The 22,984-nt window shown below is 35.3% G+C and overlaps 1 protein-coding gene across 1 annotated transcript; it reads left to right on the plus strand.

The window, feature by feature from the left end:
- The first annotated feature begins 772 nt into the window (after positions 1–772).
- Positions 773–3,480, plus strand: LOC113282228 (40S ribosomal protein S11-like). Its single transcript, XM_026531207.1, has 6 exons — positions 773–926; positions 1,468–1,508; positions 1,603–1,703; positions 2,715–2,859; positions 2,950–3,039; positions 3,138–3,480. The coding sequence occupies exons 1-6, from the start codon at positions 915–917 to the stop codon at positions 3,229–3,231; spliced, it is 483 nt and encodes a 160-aa protein (XP_026386992.1). The 5' UTR covers positions 773–914; the 3' UTR covers positions 3,232–3,480.
- Positions 3,481–22,984: the final 19,504 nt, after the last annotated feature.

Here is a 22,984-nt window from a genome sequence, read left to right on the forward strand (position 1 = left end):
AGTCATGTTGATGATTAGAACCTAATTCAGCTTCTTGTTCTTCTGAAATAATGAAATTGGGAAATTATTAGGAAATTAGGGTATTAAAATTGAGAAATCAAGTTGGAATCAGTTTTTAATGATGGTGTGGTGAAATCCTGATGTTAATGGTGGAGGATGATAATGAGATTATGGAGAGAAACAAGGTGTTGATTGTAGAGAATTTTAAGATTTTATAGAAAGCTGAACTTTTTGGTTTTCGCTGTTCGTGGGGACTTAAGAAAAGGGGGAGACGGTGTGGAAAGATAGGATATGTGGATGAGATCTTTCAATGATTTTGAGGTGTTATAAAAGAAAGAGATATCAAGAGTATAGTTGTCGATTTTAGGTTTAATTTCTTCCCGTCCATCTCACCCAACCCAATACTTTAGCAGTCCATTAGAGCCGAATTTTAAGGTTTTCTGGGAATATGACCCATTTTTTCTTTTCTTTACAGCGTAATTTCGTTACAAATGTAATTTGAACACATCAATTTAGAGATGTCGAGTTCGGTTTTTCTTGGTTCAGGGTTCAGCCCAATGCCCGCCTAATAATTCGATTTCAACCCAGTTGTGTAATCTCCAGAGCTCATTTTCCATCTAGTGGCATATAATGACCCCTGAGCACTAAATATTGATAACTCGATGTCTCTAAGATTTGTCCATACACGTATCAAAACACATATCACAAACGGCCAGGAACAATTCAAATAAACTCCTTCCTCCATCCTATCCTAACATAAAATACATCGCCTCACAGCCTATCATAATCTAGAATTAGGGTTTTCTCCTAAACACTCTCGTCTCTCTTCCTTCCACTCGCCTCTGAAGAAGAATCAAACTTAAGCACTCTCGTCTCTCTTCCTCCCACTCGCCTCTGAAGAAGAATACTTAACCATGGCTGAACAGGTACTTCCTCCTTCCATCAATCCCAGCGCCTTCATCTCCAAACCTACTCTATCTGGATTTTCCATTTCGTTTTGATTCTATTTTGGTTTTCTAAAACCCTAGATTCTGAACTGATAGAGCATCTCTACTTGATTATCGATGTGTAAACCTAAAAATACTAAGTTAATGAACCAAACTTAAAGTTGAGAAAAAAACTTATTTTTCAGAAAATATGTGAAAATACCGAGTAGCTAGCTAAGAAATAAGTTGATGAATGTATATTAGTGTTTGTTTTCTGTTTAAGGTTGTAGATCTTCTTTGTTGTCTGTTGATTTTAACTAAGCAATTGAATAATTTTCCTGTTAGTAGAATTACTTGCAATAGTCATCTAATGTTAATCACGCAGGTATTACTGCTATAAGCACGTGTGCCCAAATTTTGATTAGTATATATATTTAAGTTTGATGATCCCTTTAAATTTTTATCCACACAGTGCATTAGCTGAACGTCTAAGCGAATGTTGATGTTTACAACTGGTTTTGTGTTTTTTTGGTGTTTGCAGACGGAGAAGGCTTATTTGAAGCAACTTAAGGTGTTCCAATGGTGAGAATAAGAACTGAATTCATTTTAGTGATGTTTTGTTTGATGATTTGGTAGTTTTGTGTAGAATACTGATTCTGTGATTTGGTTTGTGTAGCTCAAAAGTATCTGGAAAGGGAAAGCGTCCTGGAAAGGGAGGAAACCGATACTACAAGAATGTTGGTTTGGGATTTAAGACTCCCAGAGAAGCTATTGAAGGTTTGTTCTGAGCCTTGAGTAAATGGATTTGTTTGTTGAAGAGGAGAAATTTGATTTATTTTTGGTAATAAGTGGCGTCTGTTCTTGGTTTCCGAGATAGCATATATTGGGATTATTGAGTGCGAAGGCTTTATCCTTCCTCTTGTATATACCAATGATGCACACATTGAAAACCAATTGATTTTTCAATTGGTAGCAGCCAGACGTCTACTAACTCCATCTCACCTGTACAGTGCATTTCATCAATATTTAGTCTGTTTTCATTGTTATTCTGTTTTGATTAATTGAGAGCTTTTAGCTTATCAATAATGGAAGGAACATAGTATAGTAATCGGATCGTATAGGAGAACGATAAGTTTTGTGTGAGCGATAAGTCATATGTGGTTCCTTAATGGCTCATTTCAGCCGTCTCTAGGTCACGGACATTGTCACAGATTCAACCTTTTTTATTTGTATCTCTTTTGCATTGAAACTGTTGATATATTATTTCTCTGTTTAAAATCATGTGCCTTGTTATAATCTACTAAGAGATCCACTAGCCTTGTTACTATGCTAAAATAGTGATTCTACACTGACCGTGGGAATTCCTGTGTGAGAATCCAAGGGATTTGAAGTAGCCCAACCCCCTCTCTCACACGGGATTTTCCAGGGTAAGTTAATTGTTTCTGATGCTCAAAATTCACAGAACAACACTTGCCTGTGCTGAAATAGTAAAAGTCTCCGTTGTTAAATTTTAAGTTTTCACATGTACAATAGTCTTTATTTTATAAGGTCTCCTGTACAATTTTAGATAAGTAGCTCTGTTACATACAGTAGTAGGGTAATCTTAAACACCACCATATGCTTTGTGCAAATTCCCTTGAATGGGCCTTGATCTACTTCGGTTTAGACAGTTCAAAATGCAATTATTTGAAAGTAGCAACTATGTTTTGGAATGCTTTGGCAGATGTTTTTAAAGTCTTGAATCTATTTTAAACAAATATTGAGAAATTTCTGGTGTTTTTCATTCAGGAACATACATTGACAAGAAATGCCCCTTCACTGGCAACGTTTCTATTAGGGGACGTATTCTGGCCGGTACTTGTCACAGTGCAAAGATGGTGAGAACCATCATTGTTAGGAGAAACTACCTTCACTATGTGAAGAAATATCAAAGGTGGGTTTGCAATTTTTTGCTTCGTCCTTTTGATTTGTACTTCTTCATGAAACCGTGTAATAACCCTAGATGATGAACTTTTTTTTTAAGATACGAAAAGAGGCACTCTAACATTCCAGCTCACATTTCCCCATGTTTCCGTGTGAAGGAAGGTGACCATGTCACCGTTGGTCAATGCAGGTAATACATTTTATTTATCAGGATTGCTCATCTTTAAAAAGTTTGGATAACTTGTTTTCTGTATTCATTATAATGGAGCTTTTACTTTTATTTTTCAGGCCATTGTCAAAGACAGTGAGGTTCAATGTCCTTAAAGTCATCCCAGCTGGCTCTTCAGGTGGCGGTGGAAAGAAGGCTTTCGTCGCTATGTAAGGTGTCAGTGGTCTTTCCAGTCCATGGATTCAATGAAGCTTTAATTTTTAAGATGTTATAGAATGAGCAGACAACAGTTTCCAAATATTGTAGTTTCCTTCTGTTTTTATGAATATGTTGCTGGAATTTTTGTTTTGATTTAGAAGCAAGATACTAGACAAGCTAGATAGTGTCCTATTTTGGCATTTTATGTGATCTGCGTCCAATTGATTTATTTATTTTATATTGAAACATAGGATGTTGGTCTTGCTTTGTTGTGGACGAGGTGTGGAAGATAAGAGCAGTCCTGAATATTAGATATTGACATGGGGTGGGCTGCGTAAATCAAACAATGGACTTGTGAATAAAGTGAATACGATGATGAATATCAAAAATATTTTTCCTGAATTGTTTGCTGAGAAAGATACAAGGGGACGGGGTTTGTTCTGTAGATTATGTATCAAGTCTCAAATGGCCTCACCGGGTTTCACTGAAGTGTGTGAATTGCTTTCGAGTATTCTATTGCAGTTGAAAAGAGCATGTCAAATTTGATCTTGGACATGGGCATGTCAAATTTGTTTTGTTTCTCTCTACTGTTTGTTACCGTCGAAATTTTAAGTTGTCCGCGGTAGTGTAGTTGATATTTAAAGTCACATTAGTAATATCAGGCTGACATCAAACTATCTTTTTTTTTTGTGTGTGACCAACCAAAAAGAAGGCTTTCCCAGAAAGGGATCTTTCCTTTATTATAGTAAGAGCTTCTCAAATTGTGTTGTGTGTGTTTCCTAGGTGGAACCACAAATAAGACATCCTCAATTCCTCATTCCAATGTTAACTTAAATTTAGGGAAAAAAAATAATTCATCTCTAATGGTAATTGATTGTGATTTTTTTTTTATAATTAAGTGTAAATTTAATTTTTAGTAATTTTAAGTTTTATTATAACTATAAAAATGGTTATTCAATATACTGGAATTAATTTTAGTTAAGCAAAAGCTTACTAGGATAGCTTGACATTGTCAAGGTGAATGTCTAAAACTTGACATTCAACTTGACAATGTCTAACAAAAATTAAGCCATGTCATCTTCACATTGATTTAAGAAGTTGGGGTTAGAGAAGAATTTTAGGAAAAATGAATGTCTATCCTATGTGGACTTAGGCATTTATCTTCACATACATTCCATTGGAGAAGCTCTATGATGTATTTTGATATCATCCCAGTAAATTGTTACTCCCTATTAGTAAATCATGCTTTTTTGGATCAGAAAATCCAATATTATTATCCAGGGTTATCAAATTTTGCGTGAATTACCAGTCAAGTGGATCCAGTTGACGAGGATCACATGGTATAAAAGGCGACTAGATCTCAGTTGTACAAAATCTAATCATTTTATGTGATATATAAACCGAGAAAAACTATTGTTTACTCTTGGAGTGAATCCATTGATTAAATCAACATTAAACGTGACTCTCTAAACTGAGTTAAGACCTCTCGTAGTGTCTATACCCAAGTTCTATCCAAGAAAAATGTGAAGAAAAGGTGGAAGATCAAGTCTTAGGGTTTCAAACTGACTTCCAAGTTGTCTCTTTTCACGGCGTATTCCAATTTCAGCCTACGGTGTCAAGTCATTAGATGATATGTGTCCAATTACCTAACATTACAAACTGACGGTTTTGGATTGTGTAGACACTTCCAATAGTTGATCCGGTGGTTTTGATGGAGCATCAAGTTATCAGACACTAAACGCCTGATAAGTTATCATTTTGCGACCCTAAAAAATATTAGTTTCTTTTTTATGACCTATTTCAGATCCCGAGGTGACAACCAATTTGAAACTTGGAAGACTGACACCATTACACTCGCACTTACAAAGAGAGTCAATGGTTATAGTCGATTGATATTAGAATGAATCTCATCGTAACATTAGGTCCAAGATTAGTAGACACCTTCTCAACCTCCAATTGCTTTCTTTCAACTAGATCTTGTTGTTTCTTACTACTTCTTTTTTGTACAAGTTGTTATTTTTAATTTTACTCATAATATATTTGAGAGAGTGCACCTTTTTTTTTTCTGCATGTCCATGCATGTCCCTACATGACACCATAATTATCTTTGAAAAAATCCACAAGGCTAAATGTGGAAAGGTTATAAAAATGCTCGAAAACACATCAGCTCGCCTACAATGAGTAAGTAGTTATCATGTAATATATTTTTTGTCATTATTATTGTTGTTCGTTCTAATTGTTGTATGCAGATAACCACTTTTTCTTACAAGCCATGTAAAGAATGTGTGATATATCCATGAGGTCCGTAAGAAAAACCCAACTTTAATTTGTTGGTACACTTTATTCTCATTTGAAGTCTCTTTCTTTTAGAAAAAATAGATTAAAAAAATCACATAAAGGTTTAAGTATCAATCATCCAATATGAGTTCTCACCATAGTCGATAACAAGCTAGACCAAAAATATGTACTTTTTCTAATTATTATTTTTTCTCAAATTTTTTTTCTCCCGATGATTATTTAATAATTTATAATACCAATAAATCTAGCGATACTGGGGATTATTAGTCTTGCTTCTAATGTATATATATTATTTAATTTAGATCTTTATTTTAGATTCACTTAGATATACAAAAAGTAAGATTTTATGTCTTTAATTGCTAATTTATTTATTTTAGATTTTATTCTTGTCACCGATACAAGAGAGCATGTTTATTTATTGCTAGTTTGATCATAAACCAAAAATAACGTTATTGTTTTTATAATGTTATATGTTTGTGTGACATTGTCATACTAAGTAAGTTAAATTATCTCATGTCTCGAAAAATTATGAGAAGTGCTTTAAGAAAAAATCAGTCGTCTATCCGTCACCTCTTGCAACGAGTACCAACAATGCTGGCAGTTTGAAAGACAAACATAAGGCATCAAGGTTTAAAAATATATTATCTACAAAGTCCTTGTTAGCCTAAATAAACATCTTTATGACAACTAGGTTTAGTGATTGACCGTGAATATCCAATCACGAGTGGTTCGGATATTAGAAAAAAGTTACATAGGTATTACTTGTCTAGATTAGAATATGGATAACCGCTGAAGAGTTTTATTCTTAGAAAAAAAATAGGCTAGACGTTCATGTTGCAGATAAAAATAACATTTACTACGATGCTAGGAATGAGTGTGGGCCTCTTTGTAGAAAAATAACATATTATGATATTATTTTCTTATGATGCAATTGAAGCTCGAAAAGAATATAATTTTTTTTTTAATTGTCACATTTATAAAGATGCAATTTCTTTTGAGGCAAGTGTTAGAGTATTGCTCGGTTGAATTCGCTAAGCGTTGGTATGTTAAGATTGGTTGTCATACTTTAGTTCCAAAACTCGAGGTCGCGTGATTCGATTACTAAAGTCAACTCCGTTAGGTTAGGCTAGAAAATCTAGAAATGTTGAGATATACAAGTATTACTCTGAAGATATGGAGAATCTGAAGACGTATCGACATCAACGAACACATCATCCTTCTGTTTGAGGTTAGTAATACAAGACTTGACTTGTTTCCATTTCGATCTACGTTATTTTCAAGTCGTTTAGCTTGAAAACCTAGCATGCTAAGTTATATATATAAAACTCTAGTATTAGAGACTTGATCATTATATTATGATCGAAGTGTCAAGGAAGAATATACAAGCCGTATCACAACTTATGTACATTGAATTACGAAGTATAACGCTTATATTTTGAACTTCGTAATTGCGGCATATACACTACCTTTATAACTTGTTTACTAGATTTTGTAATGAACATAGAATTGATTGCATACCTAGAAAACTATGTTTAACCACATGAGTTTAAGGAAATAGACTTGCAAAAGTTGTTTCATAGCTGAAAGGAATCAATAGGATTGCTGGTTCGATTTTTATAGGATAGATCCCTACTTGGATATATATAGCAGGACCGATCCATATTGGGGATCTCTTGTAGGACGGTCCCAATAGAAAATCTCTCATTTCCGGTTTTACATATACTATATGGTTTTGTGAATATCGAAATATGATTTGCTATTAAGGAAATTCAAGATGTCGACATTGTGAGTAATTTGAACATGTGTAAAATCTTATCTTTTGTTGTTCGAAGATATTCCTTGATACTCAAAGTGATCCCAAACTGAAATGCTTGAGAATCTTTTATTGAGATTTTCGAATATATATGTTTTATTTTTCCAGCAAGTAAAACATATATATGGAAGATATATTAGTAAAGTATACTCATATGCTAGCTAATATTGAATTGTCATCCATGAGGGATTCAGTATATTAGTTGGATATCACCTGGAAGTAGACAAAACCGAAAATTGGTTTTTATTGCATATCATTAAAATATTTTTGGTTATGGAAATTCCGTATGTCCACTTTACCTTGGTCTACAAATAGTGGAGTTTGTTATTCTTACAAACTCATCCTAAGGCAGGCACTTCATTTTTGCACCCACTGTGGTAGCCGACTAATTAATACTATTATATGTAATACTATCTTGGAGAGGAGAGTAACCTAATTAGGTAAAATCTCTTACGTCTGTTAGTTTAAAGACTTCTGTGGGATCTAGAAGTGTCTAAATAGTACAGTTAATAGGAAACTAGAATTTGCATTGTTTTTAATTCTCGATTATTGATTTGATTAACTAATGTTTGCTAAACCTTGATTGCACCTAGTTTAATTATTCTAGATAGCCTTCTCTTTTGACATAAGGTTACTCAAACAAGATTAAGGGTTCACGGTAGTGCAGATCTGTCTTTAGATCTGACGATAGACTTGTGATCATCCCTTGTTAATAGACTACATTCTCTGCATGATATTATAAGTTGAATCAAGTTTATTTGTGCAGGTACTTTGAAGACATTGAATATTTGCCGACAAGAAGATTTTTATTGGTTTCTGATCTTTGTGATTTACTTGTGTATATACTTGATCGACTGGGATCCGACTTACCTTTGTTTATCTTTTGATAGACATCTTATTTCTAGTCGTATAGACCGACAATCTATCATTTGGTGGTCTTCTTCAGGATCTGAATCTGATAGATTATAAACCTAGATTTGGTTATCTTGATAATCTAGATCTTGGTTGATCTTATCCAAACAAAGAAGTTTAATTGCATTTGTTGTTTCCTCGTTAATAAAATCTTGTGTGTGTTTTTACTTTACTTTTCGCATTATAATTATTTATTTAGTTATAATAAAGTAATTGCACATGTACTTTAAGCAAAACACTTGGGTTGATACATATAGTTAGGTTCGGTTTCGATACCTATTCTATATACCAAGTGTATACCTTGTGGTTGCTATCTGCTTGACAGTCTCTATCTATATTAGATCACACAAGGTATCTATCATATAAGTTGACACCAAAAAGATTGTGGTGTACTTGGTACCCTCTTCATTTCAATTGGTATCAGAGTGACAAACACAAAAATATCTAAGAATCTGATGTGATCCAACCTATAAGACAATGAATTCTAGTTCACATGAATTGATTTTAGTTAACATACCGCTAAGATTTGATAGTACTAACTATCTATGATGGAAGTCTGTTGTGAGAACTTTTCTTCAATCACGCGATTTTATTACTTGGCTATTAGTTGTTGATGGGTATGATCGTCCTAATGTGGAAAATTCAGATTCTGATTTTAAATGCTTAGGTGTATATTCAAGTGAATAAACTGATCTCTCCAAGCAGTATTCAGATGGTTTGAATGTTGTAATCCGAGATCTTCAGCATCACGTCTCCATGTGTCAAACTTCCCAGGAAGCTTGGAATAATCTTCAGACTATATTCGAAGGTAACACGTCAGAAAAGGAAGCTAGATTTTAAACCCTCACATCGGGAAAACCTTTGTATGGATGACAACAATACATTTGAAGAGTTTCATGTAGAACCCTCTGAGATTTTCAATGCTTTTTCTCTCTTAGAAAGATTATTTCTGAAAAAATATATAATATGTAAGATTCCCAGGTCATTACCATCCAGATAAGAGTCCAAGAAACATGTAGTCATTGAAGCAAATGATTGTTCTACACTTTCTCGAAGATTTATTGTTAGAAAGCTAAAGATTTTTGATCATGAGTCTCAATCTAATCAGCCTAGGGGTACTGCTTTTAAAGTTGAAAGAAATACAAAGGTTCCAATCAAGGAAGAAAAGATTATATTGGTAGACAATCCAAATGAACTAATTGCAGGAGATTCAAGTGATGGTATTGATTCAACAATGTCATTTATTACTAGAATAGTTTCGAGATCATGTTCGTCCTCATGATCGGGTTTTGGAAAAGAACAAAAAGGATCAAGAGGAAGATGATGAATACCAGCCACAGTGCTTCAAGTGTAAAAGTTTCGGTCATTTGAAGACTGTCCTAATCCGAGAAAGTGTACTGGAAATAAGGCTCTTGCTGTAACTCTTGACGAGATCTCAGACTCATAAAACTCCGAAGAAGAGGACACAACTAATATTGCACTAGTTGTTGAATTTTTTCCCTCTCGTTCCATTGATAATCCAACCATTTTGAAAATGGATACATCTTCCGATGTTGGGAATCTTAACAATGTGACAAAAGATATTCACTCGTGCAAGTTCGATAATATATATGATCATAATGGATCATGTTCAAAAGAGAAGTTTTTCTTCTAAAACAAATGGTTAAGCGACTACATGATAAAGAATTTCGATTCTGACTGATGTCATCTAAAAAGTCAATCTTCTGTAATATCCTTTCTTTAAGATCTTTAATTTCACGAAGGTCTAATAATTTTTTTGCATCGAGGTAATAAAAGAAGTCTTAAAGAGCATATTTCACTAGATCTTGAATACTATATGTGTTTTGGAACCCATTATGAGAAAAATTCTCATAATAATACCCCTTAATCGGTATTAGGTTTGCATCCTCACCAAGTGTGCCAATGATGTATGTGAGGAAATATAATAAGGCACTTCGTGCGTAAAATATGGTAATAAATCTAGTTGACAAAAATACACCTTACAAATATTCTTATTTTTGGGAAGTATTATATTTTCCGCAGTACGATATCACCGAAATATATTTTTTCAGAGATATATAAGATATTCTTTTTCCACGGTTTATTTTCAAAACTAATCTATGGATCAAGACTCGATGTATTTTTTTTTCCAAAGGTGCTTGATCTGAAGGAGATCTTATTGAATAAATATGCACTATCTTTCGATGCTAAGAAACCAAAAAGTAAGATCAATAAGAGGGATTTTCTTAGCAAGAAGGAAAAACAATGACCGCTGAAAAAAGAACAGTTTGTTGAGAAATTGACTCAATCATGTACTCAATCCAAAACATAGTTGCATGCGCTTGCAGAGTCATTCACCAAAACGTCCCAATTACAAGAGATTCTAGTAAAGAAGCAAGGTTAACTTGAGGAAATCCACAAACTCAAAATTGGAAATTTCAACCTACCCTCATCAGGTGCTGAAAACATGAGGAATAAGATGCATCAAAATATTAATAAGATTCGGTTCTTATTTGATGTCTTTTAGATGAATAAACTAATCAATTATTGATTCATGTCAATTTTTGTGTAAAGTATTCAAAGTATCAATAAATATGAATGATTAAGTTTTTATTCTCAATCCTTTGTGTCATTCTTTAATAGTTACGATTGTATTGCTTGTTTCGGTTTAATATTTCTTTGCTTTTCTTTCGGGTTATGATATTTACTTTTGGTTTTTATTAACCCTATTGTTTCAATCTCATAATATGTTTATCTCTTATGATTTTGTGGCTTTTTGATTTAACAAATTTCGGATCTAACATATTAGGTTGATTTATCAAATAATCATAAGTAAACATTGTGTAAACTCATGTATGAAGTCACGATTATACTATTATCAATTTATGTCTTATAAGTTATGTATTTAGTATACATATGAGTTTCAGTTTTAGCTTTTTACTTGGAACATGATAGATAAGATCTTGTCGACCTTTCTCTGGTAAAGGTTGTCTCTTTTTGTTCTTCTTTTACCTTATATATATATAGTTCAGATATATATTCCTTGATACTCACGGTGAGATCCCGAACTAAAATATTTGAGAATCTTTTATTTGATTTTTGAATTTAATATATATGTCTTTAATTTGAGAATCTTTCATTTGATCTTAAAAGATGAATCAATCACACTTAACAGAAGAGGTTTTAATTGGTAGCCGAGCAACAAGCTGAGCCCCAACCCCTTTTTGAATAGCAACACCTAATCTGTGAAAAATAAAACTACCAAGACCACTACCATCGTCATGACTAATTAAACAATTCTTCAGACGCTTGAAAAAAAAAACAGTATCATCGCTAAGTTCCCCTAAGGTAGTAAAATCTAGCACACCCAAACCATAACCATGCGAAGTGCACACATTCAAATACTTAGAACGCTTCCGCGAGATTGCTTTGGAGATAGCCTGGCCTGGGACGAAAGTGCGAACACCATCTCCAGTGAAGGGGGAGACTCTAGTGACATCCATACAAGCGTCTTGGCCGTTTTCCCAGTTGAGGACAAGGATATCCGCTGGACGTAAATCCTTGTTATTCTCGGACAAAAAACCTAAAGCAACTTCCTTGCGAGCATGGACACCAGCTTTAAAAAAAATATTTGCAATTACATCACGAACCAAGTCATGGCGGAACTTTAGACCAACATCATTAGCACAGTGAAGCGCGTGATCACCAAAAATATCCATAAGCTTATTGCAACATGAGCACAACCCGTCCTCAACAAATAAAGGGATACCAAGGCAATAACAAACTACTGCTCTGAACTGTCTGGGACCAAGGAACTGAACTAAACCGCTGATCGGAATAGCCAAGAGATAGTCTTGAGCATGTTTGATCTGATTGCACTGCCAAAGAACGGAGTCTCTTGCGGATAGAGTAAATTGGTCGGGGATTTGCTTCTTAACTGCATCAAAATAAGTGACTGCCAGGGAATGCATAGAAGGGGGGGGCAGTATCATCGAAGCAATAATTAGAAGGCAAACCACATACCTGAATGAAATTCCGAAGAGCCATATGATAGGCAATCCCATTATCTGTTGAGAAGGAGCTACCAAGTATCGTCTTCCGCACAGAGGAAGTCTGACTCAGAGAGGCAAGATAGCAATAGGTGCTAGTGTCAGCCATGGTATAAATGCCAAGACCACCATATTTGATAGAAAGAGTGGCCAGTCTTTGTTGCAAAGGTCCAAACCCAACTCCATCTCCGGTGATTAAAAGCCTCAAATATTGGAGTAGGTGGTCGTCAAAGAGGTCAGAGGCCTGTTGTAGAGCTGTCAGATTAGTAGTACGCATAGCAAAATATAGTCTAGATACACCGACACACTTACGGAGTAATAACATCTCAATCTGGGGATCTCTGAGCTTTTTGATAGAAGACATTAGCTGAATAGTCTTATTCACCCTATTAAGCGCCATGTTACTCAAGAAATCCAAATCCAAACTAACAGGTCCACCCAAAAGCTTAACTCCCTTGCTAGGTCTACCAATATCCAGGGGGAAAACACCTACCTCCAAACTGCGTGGATCGGTAGTGGGCCAACAAACTTCACTACTTTTTGATCTTTGAATTTATATGTCTTTAATTTCCCAATAATTAAAGCATATCCCTAGAGAATATATTAGTAAAATATACTTGTATGCTAGGTAATATTGAGTTGTCATCCATGAGAGATTTTTGTATATTAGTTGGATATTACTTTGAGTTAAATAAAACCGAAAATGTTACTTATCGCATATCTTTTGATATATTCAGATTTATAAATTCCTTGGTGATCTACGTTAGTCAATAAATAGTGAAGTTTGTTCTTCTTAAAAACTTATCCCAGAATACACTGATGTGTTTTTCAATTGAGTTGTAGTAAGATGATTCGTTCACCCAGATTTGTTGAGAATTTGTTTTAAGACTTAATAAAGAAAATAAGGAAAAAAAAATATATACACAATTTGTCACAAGATGAAGAGATGCTGAGACGCGGGATTCCACTACTTTTCATATTGTTATGGTTCAATCATTAACTCTAGACAATATAGCTCAAACAAAAGAAGTTGTGACTCTAGTTCTTTGCCAAAAATAGATTTCGTAAAATATTATTTGTAAGTTAAAAGCATGACGCATCTAAAGTATTTAGAACTAAGCATGCGGCATCTAACAAAATAACAAATAATTAACAGAAATCATAAAGCAATTAAATCTATGCAAAAATTCAATAAAAGAATTAATTCATTTACCATAATCATGAAAAGTTGCTTCCTACGTTGTCCCAGTGATAGGGTTTAGCTCATCATGTTGTTGGAAACACGCTCGAGATTCATTATTATTGCTCAAAAATGGTTTACAAATGATGAAAAGGGAGAAATACAATGAAAACCGGGTTTGTAACAGTTATATGTGTTACAAACCAGAACGACCCACAGTATGTGTCACTGATACTGTAGCAAATAAGTCTGCCTCTGATATACGACCCTCGGCTGTGAGTCGTTATCACTGTAGAAAAACGACTGTCTTTGCTGGTCCGTTCTTTGTGTTCTTCAGTATTTTTCTGCTGCTGCTGCAGATTTCTCTACAACTTGATTTTTCGACTCTGTGGTGCTCTATTCTATCCCCTAAATCTCCATCCCCACTGTGAGTCCTGTCACGCCTTTATATAGTCACCGCACCAAAAATCTTCGTAATAAACTCCCAAATCTTCTCGCTGCCAAACCGTTAAGTCGGGAATATTTTCCTTCCTGTTTTATCTTCTTACGCGTCTGCAGCTTCCTATCTCCATTCAACACGATCACATTTTCCCCAGTGAATGCAAACTAACATCCAAAGATAATGTTTTCCCCAATTAATTCGTATCTTCCATATATATTCAACAAAAATATTCCGAGAATAAGACACTCTCTGTTTACGGATTATCCTCATAACTTGCCTTTTTTCTCGTATTTAAAACACTTACCATCCCTATTTCGATTACACATGAAGATATCAATCCAAAACCAACAGAAGATCTCGATAAAATCTCTCCGAAATCAATACAGAAAATCCGAGTTTATCCTCATCTTTGTTTCGTCGAGAAACGATTATCTAGCCCAATTTACTCGATCCAAGAAGACATATCGACCCTGTTTAGTCCTAACAGGACGAGCCCAACCAAATTGAATGATTGAATCTGATAAAATCACGTTCAACCTCTGATCCAAAAATTCACCAGCCGTCTGCAAGAGTTTCCCTCCAAATTCTTTGTTTGAAATGTTGAAGAATATGCCCCCTAACCAGAGTAGGGGTGCGAGTAGCACTGGGATGCCCCATAGCAATTGGGTTGCCCCTTAAACATACCGAGAGTCCGTTTAACACCTGTCTTCCTAGGGTGCATTTAGCAACTTTTTTGAGCCGATTTTTTTTCGAAAATGTTTATTTCCAAAAATACCTAAAAATACATAAAAACACCATATTAACACAAAAATCGAATTCCAACAAAACAGACATTGAGGACAATTTAGACACAAAAATGTGTCTATCAAATACCCCCAAACTTATTATTTGCTAGTCCTCGAGCAAATCTAATAAAATCCAAGTGACCGAGTTATAGTCTCGGGAGGGGTTACCAGAGGTGTACCCACAAAAACCTTAACTCCAGACCCTAGTTATCTACGCAGAACCTTGGAAGGCACTAGAGAATCTCCTTGGTTGGCATACCTATTTACTACAGGAGGAAGTACCCTGATGCGAAATTCCAATTGTTGTACACGAGTTTGCACTCAAGCATACTAAAATTCATATAAAGTGACAGAGCTCTACTCAGATAGTTTTTGTACATCATAACTGGAGTCAACCAATCACATGGAAAGATTAAGAAGATGGATAAAGAGAAAAGATAGATGGTTTAAAGTGAACAGTGTTTCCCATATCTGTCTGAAGGCCTCTGCCAAGATGGACCTATCCTAATGGACTGAGATACCGGTCTGACTAATATCAACACGACTGGCATATACAAGGGGACTAGTGGTCGATAAACCTAACTCTAGGTCAACACAACTGGCATATACAAGGGCACCAGTGGTCGACTTTATTGAATATATTCCGGTTGGTCTGATGGTCTGGTCTTAATATTTTTTTTTATTATTTTTTTTTGTATCTCAATCACCCTATTTCACCCTAGCAAAGGAAACAACTTGAATCGTGTTCCCCACCAAATCTCTTAAAAAATAAAAACAGAAGGATTAGGATTCAACGAGATATGACAAAACTACCATGTTTTTTTAATTCTAACACCTGAGCTCTGTGCTTTTATGAATAGACTCTTTAGATGTTTCCATCTAATCAGATTGGTTCCTCAACTCCTACAACCAAGATGTTTCCATCCACTTAGAGTTAGTGTTATCCTTAATAGGCATAAATTTCTAGGCTTTGGAGTTTATTTATACTGCAACTAAAAAGTTTCTCCCATACCCCCAAACTTAAATCTAACATTGTCCTCAATGTTCTAAAGATAAAATTAAAAGCATGAACAAGGAGAAACTGTTACCACTTGAAGCAAAAGAGTCAAGGAAATATATTACCGTGTTGCATGAGCATGGGTTACCTCCCAAGAAGTGCTAAGTTTAAAGTCTTCAGCCAGACATTGGAAGAATTAGTCACCTCGTAGAACCATATAGCAGTAGCCGAAATAATTGTGGGTCATCTGGATCAAAAAGTATTACCCACAAGAAGAGGAAACTGCAACAGACCAAGAATATACCGAACATACCCTTGCTTAAGACAACTACATATTGTTGTGGTTCAGGTTCAGGCTCTATAAAAGGGTCTAAATAAAAAGCTTTCATTGGTTGGATTTCCTCAAAGGCATTCTGAAGATCGGGCTGAAGAGTCTGGAAATACTCGAGTAAGAACTTAGAAGCGCATAACAAAAGCCTGAATAACTGGGGATCCTCTAAGTCAATCAGATTTGACTCACACAACTGACCACAATGAAAGAGGTGGTCTTCCTTGAGAAAATGTGTCGACCCTAATATCCTAAAGTAATTAGGTTTAGTCTCAAAACTTAATAACCGACACATCTGAAAATCATATGTTCCCACAATTGGTTGAAAAGTTTTTGGTGGGAAAACAAAGTCAATCTTGATATCATAGCCTGGGTTAACCACATCAACCATAGGATGGGTTTCTAACAACTGAGCTTCTCTATGGACATCATTAGGTTCGGTAAAATGTGTATGAAGATAATCTTGTAAGATGGTTGAGGCAAAAATGTCAAGTCCTACACGAGGGAACTTTCTAATAGTTAAAGCACATGGAGAATTACCCCCAAACTTAGAGTTTTCCGTGTCTCTGGAAAGACTAGTCACAACTTCCCTAATTTCTAGGTCATCAGATTCCTGAAAATGGTCAATTGATTCTTCTAAGTCTGGTTCATCCTCGCTCATCTCTACGAGTTTATGGCCTTCTAAGATTAGTGTTTATAAATCGCTAGACTCTAAAACATTATTCTCAGGGTAAACTCTTTCCTCTAAATCATTATCGGCTTTGTAAACAGGAAATACTACATCGTCTAAAACGAGGGTATCTCTAGTCAAATCCTCGTCCTTTTGAATAGGTGAATAATTATTAAAATTATTTGGATTTGAAATAGAAATAATATTATCATTGTAAAGCTCAATTAGAGTATCCATTTCCTGATCACTATTCCTACATAAGGATGATTCTCCATCAACACTATCCTCATCATAATAACATGAAAAAGATCGAACCTCATCAAAACAAGTAGTGCTACCAATTCTAACCTCGTTATCTTGATTATGTAAATAACTATCTTCATTCTCAAGGGTATTATTGGATACACTATATTGGCAATTCAAGTAATTTCGAGCAATTCTTTCGTTCGTCTCAGCTATCCGCTTGAGGTGGTCTTCTAAAGAAGGTTCACTCATTATTGTAGTTCTTTCGTCTATAATTATACTATTCATCTCAGCTAACTTACGCGTCGACTCATCTAACTTCCTGAGGGACTCTTCTAAAGGAGGAATAGGAACAGAGGGATCATAAAAAGGACTACTTTTCAATAGTTTGATTGTATCCTCTAGAGACGAAGAACTAGTACTATAATCTTCTTGCTCGTAAGACTGATGCACGTGTGGATAGTAATTGGGCTCACCAGGGTATGACCCATAACCTTCGAAAGGTTGGCGTTCCCAACCACTATTCACACTATGGTCATAAAAAGAGTGATGTCCATATTGTTCAGTTGGATATTCATATTCATTGTGATGGCTATTATAATACCATTTTGACATCCTAACTGCAAGGGAATTCTACACAAGCACAAATAAGGCTGACTCGACCACAACAAACCTATTTTATCTAGCAAACAAAAAGCATGATGGCTCCCTTAGATTGTTTCTAGACCAGCTTCTATTCTTTCGAAAAGGAATTCGTTACAATTTAAGCAAACCCCTCAGGAATCAATCCGAGTCAAAGTAAGTTGAATAGAGGCGAGGGAAGCTGCGTGGAGCTTTGATACCCAAGGCCTCACCGCATTACAAGGCGGCGCAGTCACGCATTCAACTCACAGAAACCATCATGAACTTTGAAGTATGCTTAAAAGTGTAACCAATATTTTTCGAATGACTTTCCTATTAAGCTCGTTACCCTATCGGTCTCGTTCTAGTCAGTATTTTAAGCTTAGGTTCGCGTAAGTTGCGTGTTCCTAAGATGGGCAAGAAGGAAACGGTGATGAAATCCGAGTCCTTATCTTGATTTGGCCAGGCCTTGCCCTTTACTAGAAAATTAAATCTGATTTCAGGTCCTCAACATATATGCATACAAAATCATCGAGTAAACCGCTGACAGGGGATTCACAGGTGTTTAGAATTCTTACCTCCCGTTCCAGACGGGGGATGAACCGTTGAAGTCGACTCGGGCCACAACTCCAATTTTATGTACGAACCCGAGGGGCCGAGACGATATCGTAATCGTCGTCCTTCTCTGCACACAGTTTATATTTAAAACTACCCTTCCGTAGGGTTTTAAAAAAAAAATAAGGTCCCAAAGTTCAATGTCCGAAAATAAAAAAAATGTCCAAAAATAAAAAATTACATAAATAAAAATCTTAATTACAGTTTCTAAATAAAATAAAATATCTATATACAAAAATTTTCTTCTTCACTCCTTTTGGATTCCTCCTTTCTTTTCTTCTTTGGCTTCGCTTTTGTTTTCAACACTTTCTCCCCTTTTCTTTAGCTCAGTTCCAAATCTGAAAGCAAACAAGAAATACCAAAAGGCCTAAAAAGGAACAAATAAAAAAAACCTAAAAACAAATTTATAAACAAATCCGCGTCGGCGGCGCCAAAAATTGATGGTATTTTTCAATGATGTTGTAGTAAGATGATTCGTTCACTCAGATTTGTTGAGAATTTGTTTTAAGACTTAAATAAATAAAATAAGGAAAAAAAAATATATACACAATTTGTCACAAGATGAAGAGACGCTGAGACGCCGGATTCCGTTACTTTTCATATTGTTATGGTTCAGTCATTAACTCTAGACAATATAGCTCAAACAAAAGAAGTTGTGACTCTAGTTCTTTGCCAAAAATAGATTTCGTAAAATATTACTTGTAAGTTAAAAGCATGACGCATCTAAAGTATTTAGAACTAAGCATGCGACATCTAACAAAATAACAAATAATTAACAGAAATCATAAAACAATTAAATCTATGCAAAAAGTCAATAAAAGAATTAATTCATTTACCACAATCATGAAAAGTTGCTTCCTCCGTTGTCCCAGTGATAGGGTTTAGCTCATCATGTTGTTGGAAACACGCTCGAGATTCATTATTATTGCTCAAAAATGGTTTACAAATGATGAAAAGGGAGAAATATAATGAAAACCGGGTTTATAACAGTTATATGTGTTACAAACCAGAACGACCCACAGTATGTGTCACTGCTACTGTAGCAAATAAGTCTGCCTCCGATGTACGACCCTCGGCTGTGAGTCGTTATCACTATAGAAAAACGACTGTCTTTGCTGGTCCGTTCTTCGTGTTCTTCAGTATTTTTCTGCTGCTGCTGCAGATTTCTCTGCAGCTTGATTTTTCGACTCTGTGGTGCTCTATTCTATCCCATAACTCTCCATCCCCACTGTGAGTCCTGTCACACCTTTATATAGTCACCGCACCAAAAATCTTCGTAATAAACTCCCAAATCTTCTCGCTGCCAAACCATTAAGTCGGGAATATTTTCCTTCCTATATTATCTTCTTACGCGTCTGCAACTGCCTATCTCCATTCAACACGATCACATTTCCCCCAGTGAATGCAAAATAACATCCAAAGATAATGTTCTCCCCAATTAATTCGTATCTTCCATATATATTCAACAAAAATATTCCGAGAATAAGACACTCTCTGTTTACGGATAATCCTCATAAATTGCCTTTTTTCTCGTATTTAAAACACTTACCATCCCTGTTTCGATCACACAGGAAGGTATCAATCCAAAACCAACAGAAGATCTCGATAAGATGTCGCCGAAATCAATACAGAAAATCCGAGTTTATCCTCATCTTTGTTTCGTCGAGAAACGATTATCTAGCCCAATTTACTCGATCCAAGAAGACATATCGACCCTGTTTAGTCCTAACAGGACGAGCCCAACCAAATTGAATGATTGAATCTGATAAAATCACGTTCAACCTCTGATCCAAAAATTCACCAGCCGTCTGCAAGAGTGTCCCGCCAAATTCTTTGTTTGAAATGTTGAAGAAGATGCCCCCTAACCAGAGTAGGGGTGCGAGTAGTGTAGTTGCAGGAAATCCTACGCTACACCCCTCATATGATTTCATTGTTAATCAACTCATTTTTAGATTTACGCTCTTAACTTTATTGATTAATCTTTGAATGTTCTTACAAGAAAAGATAAAGAAATCAAGAATGATCTCTACTCTGAACTTTCTCTCTCCTATTTACTTGTTTCTTACTCAAAAAAGATCTCTCCTTTTCTTTACAACTCGAACGACTATTTATAAAGAAATACATAGTGGATGACTGCTAATCTATCCTTTATTTTCGGGTATGGTTTGCGACATTCTCGCAACCTTACAAATGTTAATTTCGCAAACTCTCTAATTTTCGCAGAACTATCATATCTTTCTCGTGATCTTTGCTGACGTCATTTATTTTATCATTTCTGAAATTGTTTTGTGACACTGTTGTGCTGTGTCATTGATAATCTCGCTGAAACATTGTCGTTGCGAGATTCTGATCCTACATTGCCTCTTCTCATATCTTCTCTGCAAATTAGAGAATGATGTGAGAAATGCCGCGACTGTTCATCTTTTAATATTCTGCATTTATCACACGTATTCTTTCTTCCATTTGTTTCTTGACACGTCTTTTGTAACCGCTACTTTTCAACCGCTCACGTCTCTTCGTCTTAATGATGTTTATTTCTTCGAGTAAAAAAAATATCCTTTATATACTCTTCTTATTCTTCTTTCCATTTTTCTTTTTACTTTCTCTTCTATTTTTATTCTCTCATCTCTGCAACTCTGTTATTCTTCTGCAAATTCTGCTGCTGTAATTTTTTCCTTCTTCAATCCTCTTACTTTTTATACATTCTCATACTCTATATTCAAACATGGATCCAAGTGGTCATAGATATGAAAAGAATTTACAGGATGTCCAAAAAGATCTTGCTGATAAAGGTTTCACACTCTCCACCATTCCTGGTGAAAATGCTAAATCAATTCGTTCTGTCAAAATTTTCTCTGATCAGTATTGTGATGATCAATCAATCATAATTTTGCTAGGTCAGATTCTTGCAGGTCTCCCTATTCCTCTTTATAACCCAGATCTTCTTTTATTTTATGAAATTCTCGCTCTCTCGGGATTTTCGCGAGCTATCTTCCAACTGAGTGGGGACTGCATCCGTCTGATGCTAGAGTTCGCTAATCGTGGTGCTGGTAGAGGATCTATTTACTCCAAAGAACTTAGGGATCCTAAATTCGCAATCCTAGAAATAGTTGCTGAAAAATACACAATAGCGAATTTGTTTGAGAACTATGAACTTATCTCCACGAAGAAAGAGAATACTCGCTGGGGTATTCGCTTAAAGAGGAAATATAATATTGATGAAGCCAAAATTCTCATGCAAGATATTGATTGGCATTCTGGTAAAAACACAACTCCTCGCCAATCCCAAGATGATAAATGGTGTGTTTTTCCTTTAATGCTAAAAGGACCCTACATTGCTGGGTCAAATGTTCTTCCTGCGAATCTCGCTGCTTATCAACCTTGGGTCTTCTCTTGGCCCGAAAAAGGAGAAAAAGGTATGTTTCTTCCCATTTAACTCAGTTTATATTTCTTTATTGATTTTTACTATTCTGTTCGCTAACTCTTGCGACATTCCGCAGATTCAAAAACTGAAAGATAGTTATAACAGGACTGGGAAGTCTAGTACTCTGTTAGCTCTTCGCTCATACACATATGAGGTAAGAAATTTTCTCTTATAATTTTAAATAGTATACCGTTACTTCCATACTTCCATTTCTTATTTCTATCTGTGTGTGAAGATTATTGCTGAAGTAGAAGAATCTGCCGATATTGCGAAGATTGGTGATAAAGGTAAAGGTGCTCTTCGCAGGGAAAAATCAACTGGTCCTCCTCCAAAGAAAAGGAAAGTTCGTTCTTCTTCTCCTTCAAATATTATTCCTCACGAAAATTCTGAAAGTGACAAGGGTGATGAGGACAGCGATGATCTTGCTACAAGTGAAGATTCTCCACATGAATCTTCTATGGCTAAGCTCTCTGGCCTCTTTTCTGATTCTCTACAAGGAATGAGAGATAGCCAATTTTCAAATACCTGCAAAGATCTCGCTACCCTTTGCGATGTCCCTTTACTGGATGGTGATAGCTCTCTTCGTGGAGTTTCTAGATCAGTGACTCCCGACTTCTTGCATTCTCTCAATAGTCTGGTATACTTTTATCCTTTTACTTCTTCATTGTTATAACTCAAAATTTCTTTCTATATTAATATTTTTATATCTTTTCGCAGGCTGGAAAATCTTGAAAAGAAGAATCTTCAATTTCGCAAAAAGAATGAAGAATTGGAAGCTGAAGTTAAAGGTCTTCGCGAGAAAAATAGACAATTAGAAATTGATTCTTCTTCGTATAAGAACAAAATCTCTAGTCTTCAGCAAGCTAATAATCAGCTTTACGGTATGTTACTTTTCTCTTTTCCCTTTATTCATTCATCCTGTTGTTTTATCTTATTTAAATGATCCTTTTTGCATACATTTATGGTCTTTCTGATGAAGCTACCCTTCTTTGTTCATTTTCTAATGCCTTGGATAATGATACCCTTCTTGAGCATCTTAACAATTCCTTAAATAGCTTCTCAAATGATAGAATTTTATCTCTTTCTCTAAATGAGCTTAGATCTAAATTTCGCCTCTTAGAAATTGATCATAGATCTAATTTAGGCTTAGCCAACCGATTTAAGCATCTCCTTGTTGATTCTAAAGAGAAAACCAATGAGTTAAGAACCAAAATTAGCGGTCTCATAGATGATAAGGATCGTATCTCTGACCAAGGTGCCAAGGATTTGGCGAAATTCCAAGAGGCTCTCCTTGAAGTTCAACTTGAACGATATGAAGCTAACCGCAAGAATATCGAACTCTGCAAAAGGGAAAATCAAATTCGTTCTCGTCTTCTCATAAGTAGTGAGGA

This window comes from Papaver somniferum, chromosome 5 (genome assembly GCF_003573695.1).
Source record: "Papaver somniferum cultivar HN1 chromosome 5, ASM357369v1, whole genome shotgun sequence".
In the NCBI taxonomy this organism is placed as follows: domain Eukaryota; kingdom Viridiplantae; phylum Streptophyta; class Magnoliopsida; order Ranunculales; family Papaveraceae; genus Papaver; species Papaver somniferum.